Raw genomic sequence first — 17,501 nt, forward strand, 5'->3', positions numbered from 1 at the left:
CATTACTTTAAATAAAATAATGGAAAAGATTTTATTCTTCAGTTATTTAGAATGGTGCTGGATTTGTCTACTGCAATTTAACCCTGATAATAATGTGGAGATGCTCTCAGTCTTCAGTACCAATTACAAAACGCAACAAAACAAACAACAACTTCAGAAGCACACATCAGCTTGATGTTCCTCTCATGGGTGACTAGTGAGTCCTAGCAGGGAAAAACTACTGCAAAGTGGATATCATACCACTGATGAGTTGAGTTCGAGAATGGCGAAACAGTTTATGATGTTTCTGACATCTATGTTCTAGAAGAACTAAGCAATTGTTCAGTTTGATTTTACTTTGTACTATTCATTTAAAAGTGTGCCAAATTATACCTGTTTCTGTATATTTGCCTCTGTAATATATTTATAACCCGATGTTAATTGTAAGAACCTAGCTCTCCAGTCTCCCTGGGTATATTATTCAGCATAACCAGAAAAGTGCAAGGAGTTGTATCTCACAATCCAGTTTTAATTTCCTTTAGATTTTCAAATATCCCGTTGAAAGCTGCAGTAGATCGTCTGTATCTAGTTATACTAAGATTAATCAATGATAAGCTGAGCTACAAAACTTTTAGGTATCGTAAAGATACGTGTGTTATCACCTCTCTCTCCAACAAATCTACACTCTAATGATTTGTTAGTTTCACTCGAGTGAAGAAACCAGAATCAATAAAAAAATATTCATTTTAATGAAAGTATTTAAATGATTTGTTGCTGTCTTTATGAAGCAACATGATAACTACAGAAGATGATTTAAGTGTTTATGGGTACGATCGTACCTGTGGCATTTTAATATATCTGTGTTTCTCAGTAGGTGTTCATTACTGTCAGAAAGGTTAGGTGAACTATGGACACAGAGAAAAGCTATCAGAATTCTTAACGTAACATATTCATTACTGGCCTGGCGTGTGAGAGGCTGGAGAGGATAACGCGCTGTAATTGAGGAAATAGATAGCGGTCCTATATAGATAATCTTCTAATCCCAAAATCTCCTTGGACAAGTGGCATTTGTGGGAGGTTCAAAGAATAAGATCCGTATATAATCCGGAATTCCGTTACTAGTTTAGTAAAGCATGACCGTAAATTGGAACAACCATTTCAGAGGACGATATCACAAGGAAGACATTATACAAAACAACCATGGCATACACACACGTAAGTATTCACTTTCAATTTTTACCTTAGTTTAGGGGTTTACATCTTGTATTCTTCATGTCTTGTGTAATATCTTGTTTGTGATAACTCGTGGTAGACGCTGCTCAGGTATGAGGTAGCCTACAGCTCCTTGCACCAATAAACACAATTTGTAAAAAAAATATTATTGACATAATTCGAATAGCGACACAGTTAAGTAAAATCGACCATTAGGACCGTTTTCAAAATTACGTTAATATATTATATAAGATATTTTCTCATAAACATAATTCGTTTGATTTAAAGCTTACCCGCACAAGCATATAACTTTACTTTAAGCTAATGCAAAATACATGCATGTAGTTTTTAAATATTCGTCATGGAGAGTGATTGAAAATTTCGAAAAACTTTCCAACTCAAGAATTAATATCCTAGTTTCAATTTTGACATTTTCTTTAATCTACTTCGTTTCGCTTTGTAAGTATGAACCTAAGTAATGGTAGATATCATGAACTTCTTATTGTCTTCGGTATTAAAAGTGATATTTCTTGAATTAATTATGTAGTCAATTTATTAAAAAAAGTTCTATTGTTCTATTTTTATTGTTCCGTTAGTATCGGTAAATGAGAACCAATTTAATTAGTATAATATTTCGTTTTATTTTTAAGAGTAATATTTCGGGTTTTAATCTGTAAAATAGTGATTCTGTAATATTTTCATTTAATCTATAACTAGCTTTGAATGTTAAAATTAAAAAAAAAAACCTGTGATGTAAAACATACCTTTAAATAATCTCAAATAAAGGCTTTATTCGCATATACTTAAGTAGTATTGTATACGCCTTTTTAGAAATACGAAAGAATTATATCTTTTCAGAAGTTTCGCTTATCCTTGCTAAAATTTATTATTAAACATTTTCGATACATGTATTTGCATATCAAACTAATTGATCTCTTTTTAAAGCTAACCTTAAGTGTTTGCCATTTTACAATAAACTGACTAAATTAACTGTTCTTATTGAACTTAAAATGTATCCAAGGTTTATACAACAAAATTTAAACTACATGATAAAAACAATTAATGAAATATATAGTTACAGAATAATTCAAAGATACGTTTTAAGATGGAAACGACAGAATACCTATGTGTGCCTAACTGCCAAAATTTTGAAAAGTTATTTTTTCCTCAGTAATCTATTAGAAATTGAAATTGATTTGATCAATTAAGACGTGAAATAATTCACACAATAAGTCACTGACAAAACAATTAATGCCTTACAAACATTTGTTACAGCACAGATATTATAATAAGGACGGAGCTTCTAGCTACATTAATCGAGTTTTCGACACAATTGTCCAGAATCCAAAAAATTATAAAGTAAACAACATGCATAACATAACAACACACACTGGAAGCTTTAAATATAACATTAAACTTGTTCAACTCACAAAATAGTCAGTAATTTATTGATAAGTGTTATCTACTCCTAAACAAGAGGTGCAGAGGGCCTGTATCACTCACATGGTTTGTAATGCCAAGTAATGTTCTGAATACACGTTCATTGTTTCTTTTCTAAAGAAATTTGAAAATTGACCTCTTATTCCCCTATTGGGACCAATTCTTTCTGCTCCAGGGGGTCAAAGCCAAAATTTATACAAATTCTGTTACCCATCCCCCAGGGATGTGTTTGGCCAAATTTGGTTTCAATCAATGTAGAACTCCACGACTAGTAACGATTTAATAAGGATTTAAATGATTTATCTCTATTTCCCCTATTAGACCCCGCCCCTCTTGTCCCCAGGCGTCAGAGCCAAATTTATACAAACTCTATTCCCCTTCCCAAAAGGATGTCTTTGGCCAAATTTGGTTTCAATCCATACAGAACTCTAGGACTAGTAGCGATTTATAGAATTTACCTCTATTTCTCCTATTGGGTCTTGCCCCTCCTGCCCCAGCGGGGTCAGAGCCAAAATTTATACAAACTCTATTTCCCTTCCCTCTAGGATGTTTTTGACAAATTTGGTAGAGTTACTGACAACACTTAAGACCGCTTTCCCTATACTCTATTGCATCTGGTTGGTTTCAATTATATACCCTTATTTATACAGCGTGTGCAATCATGCACGTCAACATAAGGTTTAAGGCACAATAACAAGTTGTGAATTCAAAAACACCTTTTATATGTCAGGTGTAGGTATGAATGTTTTTTATCAAGAATTGTGTCCTATATTAGTAATTGCAATATGTGGTAGTGCAAAGTTCTGGTTAACTTAACATACTCTACTAGAGCATTCTGTTGGAACACTTTGCAATACGCAACATCAAGTCACCTAATGCCTGCATGAGATTCATAATTATCATGAAATATGATTAAAAAAGTAAAATGTTCTAAGTGTAGGAATAACTAGTTAGGAATGGTTTCGAATACGTATCAATGAACAAAAGTAACACGGGATTAAATTATTAATTAGATTCAGCCATCAACAAATCTACATCCTGAATGTATGTTTCTGCATTATGTGTTGCAGGCGGAATTATCCCATCGGCTGTGTGTTTATGTTGTAATGATCACCATGATAATGGTGTTCGGAAGGTGTGACGCAAGCATTATCGACCAATCAGACAACTCCGAAATGAAATTTCGGTCAACAGACTTTGAAGACAGAGAAGGTGGGGTTATGCAGGAATTGGATTTCAAAAGAGGATTCTGGGACAAACGTGGATATGGCGATAAAAGAGGCTACGGTGACAAACGTGAGGTTGGGGAATCGAAAAATGGACTCTCCGGACTCGTGTCGTTTTTCAAAAGCATAGTGCCAATTGTATTGGACACGTATGCGGATAATGTTGCCGCTACAACCGATAAACAGAGCAAGCAGCTAACCGAGTTTAAAAGAGGCTTCTGGGACAAGCGAGGATATGGCGACAAGAGGTCATGGCGCTTTCCTCCTTATTTACAACAAAGATTTGAAAAATTTTAGTATAAGAAATGAAACTATGAAGAAATGTGTACGAATTTCAAAGATCTAATAAAAAAAAAAAATAAAATTAGTTCTTGTCTTCAATTTAACTCTGACAAACCAAATCAAATTATTAAGTATTTTTATGCAAACTACATTTAGAACAGATATTAAATACCGAGCTGTCGAAAGGGCGTAATCGTCAATCTCTGTAGTGGGCTGTGCGGACTCGTCACTCGTAAGAATCATTAAGTTTATTGAATTCAAATTTCCAATAAAAATGCAAAGACATTGCCAGATGAAGAATGAAGGATAAACTCATTATTTCATTTGATAACTGATTCTCAGTTCCAATTTATCCGTGTTATTTTAACTGTATAACATTTATTGTGGTCTTGAATGTTTCACAAAAATTACTTACGGCCATTGAAAATAATTGTAGTTAAATAACACAAATAAGTGAAGTTATTTAATCATACAATTAACCCTAAAGCTGCAATTAGATTAATATTTTACTTTGTTGAAATAGTTACTATTTTAGCAAACTATTTTAACTCCATTTAAGATGAAGCTATATATTTACTTAGCAAGTCAAGCATGGTTGTGAAGTGTACATTTTTCTCGGTGTAGGGGAGACAACTCGTGTTTGCCTTGTAGATTTGTGTTTAAACTCTAAGAAATAAAAGACCATAAAAACAGATGGTATAATCAATATTTTATTCAACTGGAATGCAATTACCCATTCTAAATACAGCTTTTGTCTCCTACATGACTCCGTATATACTATTACGGATGGTAAAATATAACAAACAGTATCTGTCAACTCACGATATATTTGTTCGTGAAAATAATAGGTAATAGAACAAGTGTGTGACAAATAAAAGTGGGTTATTTCAGATTGATATTAGGGCAATTCATTGATCCATGTAATAATTAAAAACAATGAGATTAGATTCCATCAAACACAAAGATCAATCTGTACACTTTGGCAATGTGATGGCAGTGATTTAAATAAAGAAAGTAGCGGCTACAGATAGCATGCACAGACAACAAACTTCTCCGTATAAAAGACAAATTAAATATGTTCTTATGGCGATCGAAGTGGTGACATTGATAACACCGTATGAGCTAGGGTACTGTTTTATTTTGTTGTTGTTGTTGAGCATGCGCAAATGTTATGTTTACGTATGCGTTAAGTTAAGACCATCCGAGTAATTCACAATTAGTATATTCATTAAACAAGATTATGGATACTTTAAACGAAAGAAAATGTTCTTATGTAATATTACATTAAAATGGAAAACAATATATTTTGAAAAAATGAAAGTGCTGAAAAAATGACAAACGGACAAATATAAAATGATGTTTGTAACGACTACATTTACTGTCTCATTTGTAAACAAGTCTCTGTATCAAGGACACTTGACTGATAATAAAGGGTCAACATGACCCATGTAATGCTTGTAACTTCAGCAGTGTATACTGGACACCTGTCAAAAATGGACACTTTTACTTTAAAGAAAGGTTAAATGCATAGGTTATGCCCATACAATACGTTAATGATAAATGTTCAGTCCATTTGGGGGATTCTGTATAAAAAGCATGACATGCGATGAACTTCGTTTTATCCCGTTGATCCGACAAATCATGTGGAAATAAACGAATAATAAGACAAATATAGAACTGAAAAAGAAATAAATAATCGTCTCGAATGTCGACATCTTTAACAACAAATATAAGCATTTAGTGATCTTCCGACTGTTTATCTGCGGTACGTTTTGATCCTGACAATAATGTTGATGAATCTTTTAATGTCTATTTCTTTATTTTCGTCTGTTCCATTCTGTAAGAATTGTTCCAGTTCCACTTCCGTAAGGACACGGTCATTTTTTGTTTTTATTTCCTTAAGAGCGTCCCATGCTCGCTCCATGTCTACAAAACCAGAACCGTCACTTTTCTGAACTTTGTTAAACAGATCGAAAACATCCTGTGGGCTGGTGGATGAAAATAAAAACAAATTTTATTATATATATATAGCATATTGAACATTAAACAGTGTTGTTATTAACAAAATTCATTGTATTTGTGTTGAATGTAATTTTTATCTTAGAAAACATTTGTATACTATATGTCTTGTATTAATATCCTAACAGGAAATAGTCATCATCTCTCGGTTAATCAGTCTGTATCCAAACCACTCCGATTTCATCATTATAAACGGATACATTATTTCAAAGTGAGGACTTAAGATTTTCTATATAAGAGGACTGCGATTATAATCAAAGAATTTATTATTAAAAATTAGGGAAAACCTTAAAATTGAATAAAATGACGATTTATCAACATTTATTGACATCATAGTTCCTTGTGGGATTACATAAGTATATTTTGCTGCAAAAATCGGATGCAAGAACAATTTCCTAAGTATATAATACTTTTTGTAGTAAACTATCAATCATTTTGTGCTTAACTACTTTTGTATTTACTTTCTAGATTTGTCATAGAAAGTCATTCTTATGTAATTACCAATCACCGAGCGCTGCATAGAACTGTTGGTATTCCCAGATACTGAGTTCTCCGTTCTTGTCGATATCGAAGATATCAAACATCTCACTAGCTTGTTCATCAGATAGCTTGTATTCGTTGACAAACATTTTCATAGCTTCCGGCTTCTTTAACCTCCTGACGAAGTTATGTGTGTATTTATCGAAAGCAGACTGTACTTCTTTCCTGCGAACAAAACAAAATAAGTTAACGTAAAGCAAAGAATGGGGAAACAAAGTCGGGAACACAAATGGATGGACGAAGAAACGTCCGAAAAACGTATATCAAGATGAAATGAAAAACATGTCATAAAATAACAGAAACATATATACATAATATACATGTTTCTGAAATTACTGAAACAAAGCTTATACAGTTTCTCAAGGACATGTAAAACGTTGAGAGTGGTAAAAAATTACTTCTGGTCATTAAGAAAAACAACAAAATCTTATAATATAATATACTAATACAAAATATCGAAGGCGATACAATAACATAAAGTCAACAACCTATCATATCAATAGTAATTTAAATACCAGAGAATACTGAATAGCTTTGAAGGATAATGTGCAGTTAATCTATGAAATATCCCGTAACATTTTATTTCGGAAACAACAAAATAGCAGCCTAATCGTCTGGTAATAGCAGATATCCAGGATCACGGTGACGACCTGTTTTTATTTCGAATAGCTGGAATGTTAAGGCCTATTATAGGATGTTAGGGGTACATTCCTTGCCTACCTAATAGGAATACGATACTACCGGTCCAGCATCCGATTACATAGACAAGAATACCTGGTCTTCTATGGTATAATGTTTGCTTCTAGTTATGGTAACCCACGTATACTTACTGGACAAAACACTAACATTTTGTAACAAGATTTTGTAAACTAAAGAGAAGAGGATTAATCGTGAATTCTATTTAGATTTTGAACTATGACCTAGACAGTTTTGCTTTCACAGTTGAAACCTTCTTGTTTACATGTGACAAGATGATGACGCTATCCTTCACACTCCCTGTTAGAAGTTACAGAATACCGAGAACAATTACGGATGTTTATAGTTATATAATACTTTTACTGTATGGTGTATATGTTATTTATTGCCTGTAACACCTATTTATGTGATAATTTACGTGCTTTGAATTCGCATCCGTTTGGAGTGCAATAAGTGGACTAAATGTTGTTTTATGTGGTTTTGACAGTGTTCGTCATATTTACAGCTAATGCTATAGAACATACATTTGAATCAACCAGAGACAGAAAGAAATTACATCTAAGTACATCACTTGTAGACTAATTATATATGTGAGTTAATAAATGATGTAACTTATAACATAACTGAGAGTGAAAAAACTTTGTTTGTATTGTTTTCTTTCCTTTCTTTTGATATAATTGTTAAGGAGGTTTATGAAATCGGAGTATCCAGAGAAAAAACATAAACCCACGGCTTATATTTCGTAACTACCAAATTTGGGTTTCGAACTTGTTACTTTGAGTTTGGTTGAATGACTTAATTTTAAGGTTATATTATACCCACGGCTATAGTCATTTAAATACGGCCATGTGTATCATATCTATGTTCTGGGAGGCTGTGGTATATTTGTGTTGTCTTTTTGCAATTGTGGCATTTGTGGTTTCTTATAGTGCTATTTCTTTATATGAGAGAAAGAGCTGTTGGTAGTATATCGGGACTCCTTACAGGAAGGCGTTTGTTCCTGGTTTATCTGCAATCGGTGGTCACAAATGACCTGTTTAGTAGCAGTAAAGAAAGCGATAATACACGGAGAGTTGTACATCACACACACGTGATGGGTGGTTATAATGTAGTGTGATGTATGGGGATGTATGGGAGTCGGGCTGACGATATGGAACATGATCACATAATGATAGACTTACACGATAATCACCTTAATTATATATAAAATAAAGCATTACTGCTACATAAATCAGTCTGTCCAGATTCAGAATCACAGTATCAGTCTACCGAGTGACACATATCGTTGAAGCCAAAAATCAAATATGTCCAAATCTAAGGATGACATTAGAATTCTGTTATAAGGGGAAATTATCGACCTTGGATTTACTCCTATATATGGAGAAAGTCCCATATAAATGGCATCCCTTTGTGTCTTATTTGGACCTCACTCGTACTTGATGAATTGATAATGGTTCATTTTAAATCATAACACTATTTCCCATTATAAAGGTTACTGGCAGTACTCGGTATGACGATATCTCACCACCGCCACCATCACCAGATGTCGCCTGAAGCTATCGACATTTTTACTCGTGTTAACCTGTTATACACCACACCACGATACAGTGTGTGAATGCTAGAGTAACGCGGACACTTGGCCGTCTACAGCTGTCAGCCAAGGCTTTATAGCACACAAATATTATCACTACTACATTCCTTATATAATTTAAAAGTGTCTTGTTTACCTTGTTTAAGAATATGTGTATCTTGATCATGCTACAAAACAAATAATTGCGAACGGAATAAAACTTTTCGTTTTCGTGTTTGCAATGTATGTATTCGTTTTTCATGTCCATTTTGAAATAGATTTTAGAAATTAATTGCTGATCATTATTCCATAATAGTTTATAGATAATCACCCTTTAGTTCATACATTTCAAATAAATCATCATCATTCCATCATCATTTCTCAATAGCAGCATTTACGTCATCAGGAAGCTTGCTGATGTTAGGAAAGGAATTTGACACCTGAAGTAGACAAGATCTTACATATGTTTGAAATATATACATATTTGGGTCTACTGATAAATATTTATAGTATTTCCTATGGTCTTATCACACTTGCATGGCTTAAGGCAAAAAGACAACATTTCACATTCCTTTACTGAAATAGGAAGACAGTTGACAATCGTTATCAACAGGGAGTATTGCAGAAGTATACGATTAAAATAATTAATTAATAATTGATAATACCTGCATACCTGGTTCTATTCGTATTTATGTTTGTTTTGCTTGAAACAACAGTCTAATAGCAAACTCACAGCATCCTATAATAATATTGGAATAGTAATTCTCCATCACTGCTATTTCAATACAAAATAACACGTGTTGTTCAATTGCCATCACTAACGAAGAAATTAGATAAAGATTTTTACGGCCTGAATTTATTTTAAGACCTTCATCTAAGTAGTCGTTTCCGGTGATATCAATAACTTGCAAATAACTAATATTGATATTATATAAAATAACACGTTTTCCCTTTTATAGCTGATGTCAATGACCTTCACGCGCTGTAAGCTCGTATCGTTCCATTCAAAGACAATTTTTAATCTGGGGATAAGAAGATTTATAGTAAATCGCTGTAGTTATTATTTGCATACATCTCGATTTTAACGCGTTTAAAACATGTTTTTTTTTCTCCAGCAATATAAAGTGTTCACGCTATAATAGATACTGTAGAAAATTGCAAAAACAAAATATTCTTATGAAAAAGGTAAAAGTTCGTGGAATCGAGTATTTACCAGTTTATCGCCTCATGAACCTTGGTGGTTGTACAAGCTGCCTGAGAATACCCCACGATCATAACCTTATCAAGGTAACAACCAACAAATCAAGTGCCATATATAGAACCATTGAATATGTATAGAATGAAGTTGTTTTTTCTATTTAACTCTATCAATAATCGTAGTCATTTAAGAAATCGTGGTTTTCCTCCGTTCACACTGATAACATCGTCAAGACAATAGCTGCATGGAAGTTGTATAAGGCTCACAGTTTAATTTGAATTTGTGTACAACAGGTGTGTCAATCGAGTTGGATGAATAGATGGATTGTTGTGCACTCTACATACAGATGATGGGAGAAATCCTGGCCGTATCACTGCCTCTATGGGCTAGTGGTGTACTTGGCCGATATTTCTTGTCAGTTTGTAAGTCAATCGGAGTACTACTAGAGCCATATCAGTTACTATAACAATCCTATTTAATCAACTCGTGTTACTTGTGTGTGTTAAATGGTCATATCTGATAAACTTTTATCACCGTGAATGGAATACCTAGCTGACGTGTGTCACCGTATACATGATAAATATGTAGAAGCATAGAGGAATGTTGTAGCCTGCCAGTGAAACACGTATAATTCTATCAAAGCAATCACAGTTGATTAACCAAGTCACCGTTTCTAAATAAATCGTGTTTATATTGAGTACAACTACATGTTATATTTAATATTACTTTATATACTTTTATATGATTTGGGGCTATTATGTAATATTTGTATCGTAGCAAGAGAGTGAGCTGTTTAGATACGAGACTCATGTACATGCATTATGTATAGGAGTTTTATGCATGTGTTCAGATGTAACTGCTGTGTAAACGAAATATGATCGATTTTGCCACTAATCTAAATCACAGTGTGCATTGTCGTATAACATTTCTGAAACACACAAAAATCGAATATGCATGTCTTATTGATCAGCGGGGCACCACAGATGGATTTAGAGCAAAAAAGAAATCAATGTTACAGACAGGTTTATCATTAATTTCTGATCAGTTAACGAGAAAAATATATTTGGGAAAAACTGCAATTATCATTAAGGGAGTCTGACAACTGAGGCTTAGAGTGGATGTGTATCATGAGCTTTATTTTAAACGAATTCGTAACAATAACAAACAATACTGGATTTATATCAATATTCAATAATTCATGAAGCAGAAAAACAATTAGACTAAGCATTTAGATAAGTAATTGCATTCTACTTCATCATAAACATCTACCTCACACATGTGGGTCACAGAAACACGAACCATACATATATAGGTCACAGAAACACTGTTCTAAAAACATACAACACAGCGACGGCAGCCAAAATATCTAGGTCACAGCGACACCCATCATACAAACCTAGGTCATAGCGACACGAACAAAAATATCTAGGTCACAGCGACACCCGTCATACAAATCTAGGCCACAGTGATACGAGCCAAAGGAAGTTTATCTATATCGAACATCACAATAAGAAATTACGTCACAATACATCGACATCCAGCATACGAATATATGTAAAATAAAGATTTACAAAAATGATAAATGATATTAAAGAGTTTTACATTACAATATAGCTATTCCAAATGAGAACTTGATGTTTGGCTATAAAACTCTTTTAAGAGTGTTTTTCTGTAAAGTTAGGACTGAGGTTAAAAAAACTCAGAAATACTCAGACTTATGTCGGCCAACCTGATAAAACAACATGTAAAACAATCAAGACCTCTGTCAGCTGACCTGACATAACAACATGTCATTGTTTGTATAAATGGTATATGTCGTGCATTTACCTAACACACCCTTTAACCAGTCAGCGCACTAACCCAGATCGACTGAATTTGGAATTTGCAGCGTAGCAATAATTAAATAATCCTAGACAAGAAATCCACTTTCACGACAATCTAAATATGAATCAAGCAATATAGTTATTTTTTTTTATTAAAAACATACCTTCCTTTTTGCTATCAAACTAATGGTACTTGACTTTTGATTTCAATGATAACATTGTCATATTGTAGTTTCATTACATTTATTTAAATAACGTTTAGGATAAGTACATACTGCCCTTTTGGCTATGATATATCGTAAAGGGTCAAATGTCACTTTTAAGTTGACAATAAGCTCCAATCGCTGTTGAGTCGTCCGGGCTTATATTCATCAGCACGTTACGGAGAGCGGTAATTTGGTAAAAAACAGTCTTGATTGTGATAGCAGATAGGATTACATTTGATATCTAACCAATGGTAGATGCTTAATTTTTGACGGAGAATAGGTTTTATGAAATGCTGTATTTCGAAACTTTACACTCATCAAGGTGAAACCAAGGACAATTGATGCAAATATTAAAGGCATTATCACAAGGATGATACTGAAATCAGAAACCTTAATCCAAGAACCACAGAAACCAAGTGTGAATATTTGTCCTTGTGTAATGAACACTGGTATCATTACAACTTTCTTCAAGTATTTCATACTATATTAAACATGAAAATCAACTTGTGCTGATTTTAGCCGTTCTCCGTTTTAAATTGTCATAGATATACAATTCCTATAAAGGAACCAGCGGGTCAGGGTAATAGAAGTGATTTTATTCGAAAGATGCACGGTCAATATTAACACTTCTGATCCCATTTAGAGTAACATAGCGTGACAGAGCAGAAGACGGTTCCTTTTGTGGAAATTCTGGTCGTTTTTTCTCCATCTGTTTTCGGTATCGTGCAAGAATGATGCGCCATTTTAACTACGACCCAATCCCATATAAAAACTCCAGCTTTACCAAATCGTTGATATTAGAGTTATGTGACCTTTATTTAATAAAACCGTCCCATTTACGACAGAGATGTCAGTTATCACTGCACGGGATCTAGTGATCAATCACAGTTGAGAATGTGTGGAGATATTTATGGAGATATGTTTTTACCGTCTGGTGATTTTGATATTACCGGTAGTGATAATGATTGAGATAAGTGTTATCATTCTGTGTAGCGGGTCACACGTCCCACAGACATCTGGTGGGATGGGATAGCTTAATGTCCTCTTCATCGTTTATAGTGCCGAGCGTTAGTCAATATTCCTCCTATAGAAATAGACTCGCGCAACAGGGGTTATATAGTTCTGTACAGAATATAATGATTTACTTAGTTCTCATTCAGCATAGCAGAAAAAAAACATTTTTTATTAATCCTATAAGAAATAAATCATTAAACGTTGCCAATAGACATGAAACAGAACTTTTCTTGACAATATTGCCTCTGTTAGGATAAAACAACTACTATGTTGCGAATTTCCTTCTTGATTCATATCGGTGATTATATTCCAGTTATGATACTATTTTGAAATATTTCAAAACGATAAAAACTATTTCGGATATTCTGAGAGTTAACCAAGATAAAATTATATAAGCGTATACAATAAAAGATTCTATAAAGATTACAGAGCTTTGATAAAAGTCCAACCTCAGTGACAGGTAAAACAAGGAAGTGTGGTGTTTTCCCTTTTACGTCTTGTCATTGTATAGCCTTTTAAAGATAACTGTTCCTTTCCCCAAATACATTTTTGAAACAAGAATAACATAGTTCAGAAGTGTAACAAAATCCGTCATATTACAGTTCAAACCAAGTCTAAAGTAAAAATGTTCTGTATCAGTGTAGACGTTCAATTTTTTTGATAAGACCGAATAAAAGCGATTTCAACATTAACGCTGAAGGAATTTGCTACCTGTAGTAAAATATAAACCAGACAGTTTTCTAACAGGGAGATAATACTTACCCTAGCGGTTCAAAGAATGGCATTTCTACTGATGGTTATCACGGTCAATAATGTATCGATGGAGATTAAAACATAGACTGATCCAGCGTGTCATTGTCTAGGTGTTTATAAGCAATTGATTAAGTGATGTCAGAACCCACTAATTTCATGACTTAACGTAGACGTATGTTTCATATGCAAAGAGGCCCACGACAGGTAATTATAAATGATATGTTATGTAATCGAATTAATTGTGACATAATCTAACTGGTAACTTATATTTATCGAAAATTTACCATATATAAACGATGATTCTCGTTTAAACTGATTCACCAAGCAGAAGTTTTTATAGATAAATTTCGGATCTCCTCTCAATTATAAATAACTGGATTTGTAACGGTACATTCCTTTGTGAAACCACGTGAGTACTTGAGTTCCTAATATGGCTATTGCATTTTAACAATATGGTTTTTGTTTTTCGTCATTATATAAAAAGAACTTTCTTTCAACATGGGTTGTTCTTTCCAAAAATCACATCTACATTGTATCAGTAACATTACTAACATAACCGAAGAGTTAGTACTATCATTGTATGGTTTATAAAAATACACTTATATAATCAATGCACGTCATTTATATAAGAAAAATGTCATTTTACTGAAACAATGACAAGCCATTCATAAGGACCTTAAACTAGGCGGACGTAATGAGGCTAACATGAACAAAAACAGGAAGTATGTATAGTATACTATTGTATCAAATACCGAAGTTTGCAGAGGTACCAGAAGGGGAATTACTACATAGTATGATAAAAACAGAAAATGCTTCATCAATTTATACAATTCTACATTAGTTTTCATAGCCGTACCATTGGGAGAATATTTAACTGCTTGCTGCCACTGAATAGTAAAGGGTGTACGATAATATCAGGTTTGAAATTATCCCCATCCGGAGGTCAGCGAGTTTTGGTATTTTAGATCTGTAATTTAAACACATTTCCTGCTGCATGTTATTTGATCGTTAGCCTTTGAAAGACTTTTGTGCCGGGACTGAAAAATGATAAGCTCCCTTTCTTTCTCAATAGCAATGACTTATTACAAATAGACGACAAATACACACAAAAACAAACGTGATGGTATTGATTTCGGTATCAATTGTACCTGTGATTAGATTAAATGGTTACGTAGGTGTAATGTTGTATGGAGTAAGAAGTACTAGTTAGTCATCAAATACGTCATATAATAAAAACATATCTGTTTTAAACAGCATTTTCGTATCAAAAACATTCATTATCATTAGAATTAGTAAAATGGAAAAAAAATAAGAATGAATGAATTGTTTGATTTACAAACCTCTCTTATGTAATATAACGTGACAGGTTTAGTATTCAATGTTATCACTAAACTGTGTCGCCATTATAACACTCGTACGACAGAACAGAACATTGCTCAGAATTTGTTTTTTTCGTTTATCTGTTGGAGTTGTCCGAAATCTTAACCATGCGGTCACCGCTGTCCCACAGCTACATAATACAACCACGAGACTAGTATAGACAACATTCCGTCGTTTGACTATTAAGTGAAGTAATAGATTACCATACATATCATTTAATTTGTTAACTTCATTCGATCCTCCCTGAACACAATGCTCTGACCTAGCAACACTGCCCCCATCTTGGGATTTAAATATACCAAACACATAGCAAAGCTCCCGGCCGACCAAATACAGGAAGGGATTATGAAAGAGACACCGCGTGGTCCTTTTCATGATATAATGTTTAGAATGATTCTCTTAACAGCACACCTGCTAAGAGATGAACCATGACTAAGCCGAAACTACTTTAATCAGTGGTAACTTCAACAGGGTGATAAACTGAGCTACTTTTTCTGAAATATTTCTCCGAGATGTTTTTCTCAAAGCAACATTTCACCTTAAACAGCGATGTTCGTGTTAAAATGTTTGAATTTTCAAATGTCTATCCCATTATTTTATAAAGAATAAGATCTTTTTTCGTTTTATTTTAATTTGCTATAATACGCTCTACCAACAATGAAGGTAATCAATGTTCGTCCTTGTAACACAAAGGTGAGGACTTTGGGAGACTGAATTAAGCATGTCTTTACTTCCTAGATACATTTTCAATTCCCATATCCAGACATCTCTACACGTGGGAAAGTCGGTCCCACGATGTACGTGTATGATCTGTTATAGTGAACCATGACGGCGTACGTTTTCTATATGATCTTAATCAGTGAACCATGATGACGTTCATTTAATGTATGATCTTAATCAATAACCGTGTTCTCCCTCTACCGATTGAAATCAAGTACTTCTGCGTTATCATATGTAGAAATTTCATGTCACACACATTAATATATTGATTCTGCTATATGATCATGATATGAACGCTTTAAGTCTTAAGTAGTTCTGCATAATATTATGTGATCTTGTTTACAGAACTTATCGATCTCAATACTCGTCAAGACGAATTTACTAGTAATGATATATGTCTAATTAATCACTTACAGTATGATGCATAACACAAGTATTCCACGACCAGCAATAGTCGATATTAATATACTCCATAGGAATCCACAGGACATTGATTTGTTTACATTATGTATTTATTATGTTGAAATTAAAATCAGTCTTCTATAGTACTAGTATTAATCCCATAAAGAAATGTTGTATTCATTTTACCAGCTTATGTTCGGTATCAGTTGGGTTTTTTTCTATTAAGGAGACACGGACCGGTCAATGACCATACAAGTCTGTGTGTTTTATAAATGTACACAGACCGTGGAGAAAGCTTGTTATGTATACATATACTGTACCGTAAATATGTAGTAGTTCAATCTTGTGATCTGTTTATACACTTTATTACTAACAAATAAATAAGCCTCGTCATTGAAAATAAAAGTACAATGTGATCAATGCTATAAGCATATACAAAATGTATGTATATATTAATACATGCATATTTATGTGATGAATAAGTTAATCATGTATTCTTATTGTTTTGTGATGGATAAGTTGACACTAGAGTATTTAATCATTAATCGGATGTAATTAATTTTAATGAGACATTAATTCGTATTAAGTCAACAACATTGTCTAATGTTATGAATAATTATTTCTTGGTGACAATCATTATATACTGATACACTAGTAATTATCTTAATGCAATTATTTCAGTAAATGAAGCTCATCCCCGAATGAATGTGTCGGTAATCAATGCAGTGGGTGACAAGTAGGAGCTACATCTATGTAGATGCAATGACCCTTACATGAATAAGTTAAACAAAATCGTGTCCAAACATACTAATATAAATAATAGCTGTAACACTTACGGTAACTTTCGGGCCGCCATTGGATATTTCACACCTGTTTCCAAAGTTAATATAATAATCCCTGTTAAGGCTACTCCTTTCACTGCCCTGTTTACCTAGATATTGTCCAGGTATTTCTGAGGATGACAAGCGTTACACAGATTCCGTACACAGTACACATCAACTTAGGAATCACACAGAGCATCGTGAACCACACGACCCGATT

General features: G+C 33.5%; 2 protein-coding genes across 4 annotated transcripts; one reads left to right on the plus strand and one right to left on the minus strand.

The window, feature by feature from the left end:
* The first annotated feature begins 815 nt into the window (after positions 1–815).
* LOC138320924 (uncharacterized) lies at positions 816–4,177 on the plus strand. Its single transcript, XM_069264231.1, has 2 exons — positions 816–1,194; positions 3,702–4,177. The coding sequence occupies exons 1-2, from the start codon at positions 1,180–1,182 to the stop codon at positions 4,152–4,154; spliced, it is 468 nt and encodes a 155-aa protein (XP_069120332.1). The 5' UTR covers positions 816–1,179; the 3' UTR covers positions 4,155–4,177.
* A 658-nt stretch (positions 4,178–4,835) lies between these two features.
* LOC138320925 (uncharacterized) lies at positions 4,836–17,501 on the minus strand. Of its 3 annotated transcripts, none has more exons than XM_069264233.1 (3): positions 17,297–17,501; positions 6,660–6,863; positions 4,836–6,127 (listed from the first exon to the last, which is right to left on the minus strand). In XM_069264233.1, the coding sequence occupies exons 1-3, from the start codon at positions 17,314–17,316 to the stop codon at positions 5,896–5,898; spliced, it is 456 nt and encodes a 151-aa protein (XP_069120334.1). In that variant the 5' UTR covers positions 17,317–17,501; the 3' UTR covers positions 4,836–5,895. The 3 variants fall into 3 exon arrangements, with proteins under 3 accessions (XP_069120334.1, XP_069120333.1, XP_069120335.1); XM_069264232.1 differs by lacking the exon at positions 17,297–17,501 and adding an exon at positions 13,968–14,125; XM_069264234.1 differs by lacking the exon at positions 17,297–17,501 and adding an exon at positions 9,310–9,328.

This window comes from Argopecten irradians, chromosome 4 (genome assembly GCF_041381155.1).
Source record: "Argopecten irradians isolate NY chromosome 4, Ai_NY, whole genome shotgun sequence".
Lineage (NCBI taxonomy): Eukaryota > Metazoa > Mollusca > Bivalvia > Pectinida > Pectinidae > Argopecten > Argopecten irradians.

What these genes read in the sequence shown, in the direction of transcription:
- LOC138320925 (XM_069264232.1), bottom strand. Translation starts at nt 13,990, where the DNA reads ATGCCATTCTTTGAACCGCTAGG. An exon ending in CCATTCTTTGAACCGCTAGG is followed by an intron (nt 6,864 to 13,967) that starts GTAAGTATTATC and finishes TTTTGTTCGCAG; the next exon opens with GAAAGAAGTACAGTCTGCTT. An exon ending in TATGCAGCGCTCGGTGATTG is followed by an intron (nt 6,128 to 6,659) that starts GTAATTACATAA and finishes TTCATCCACCAG; the next exon opens with CCCACAGGATGTTTTCGATC.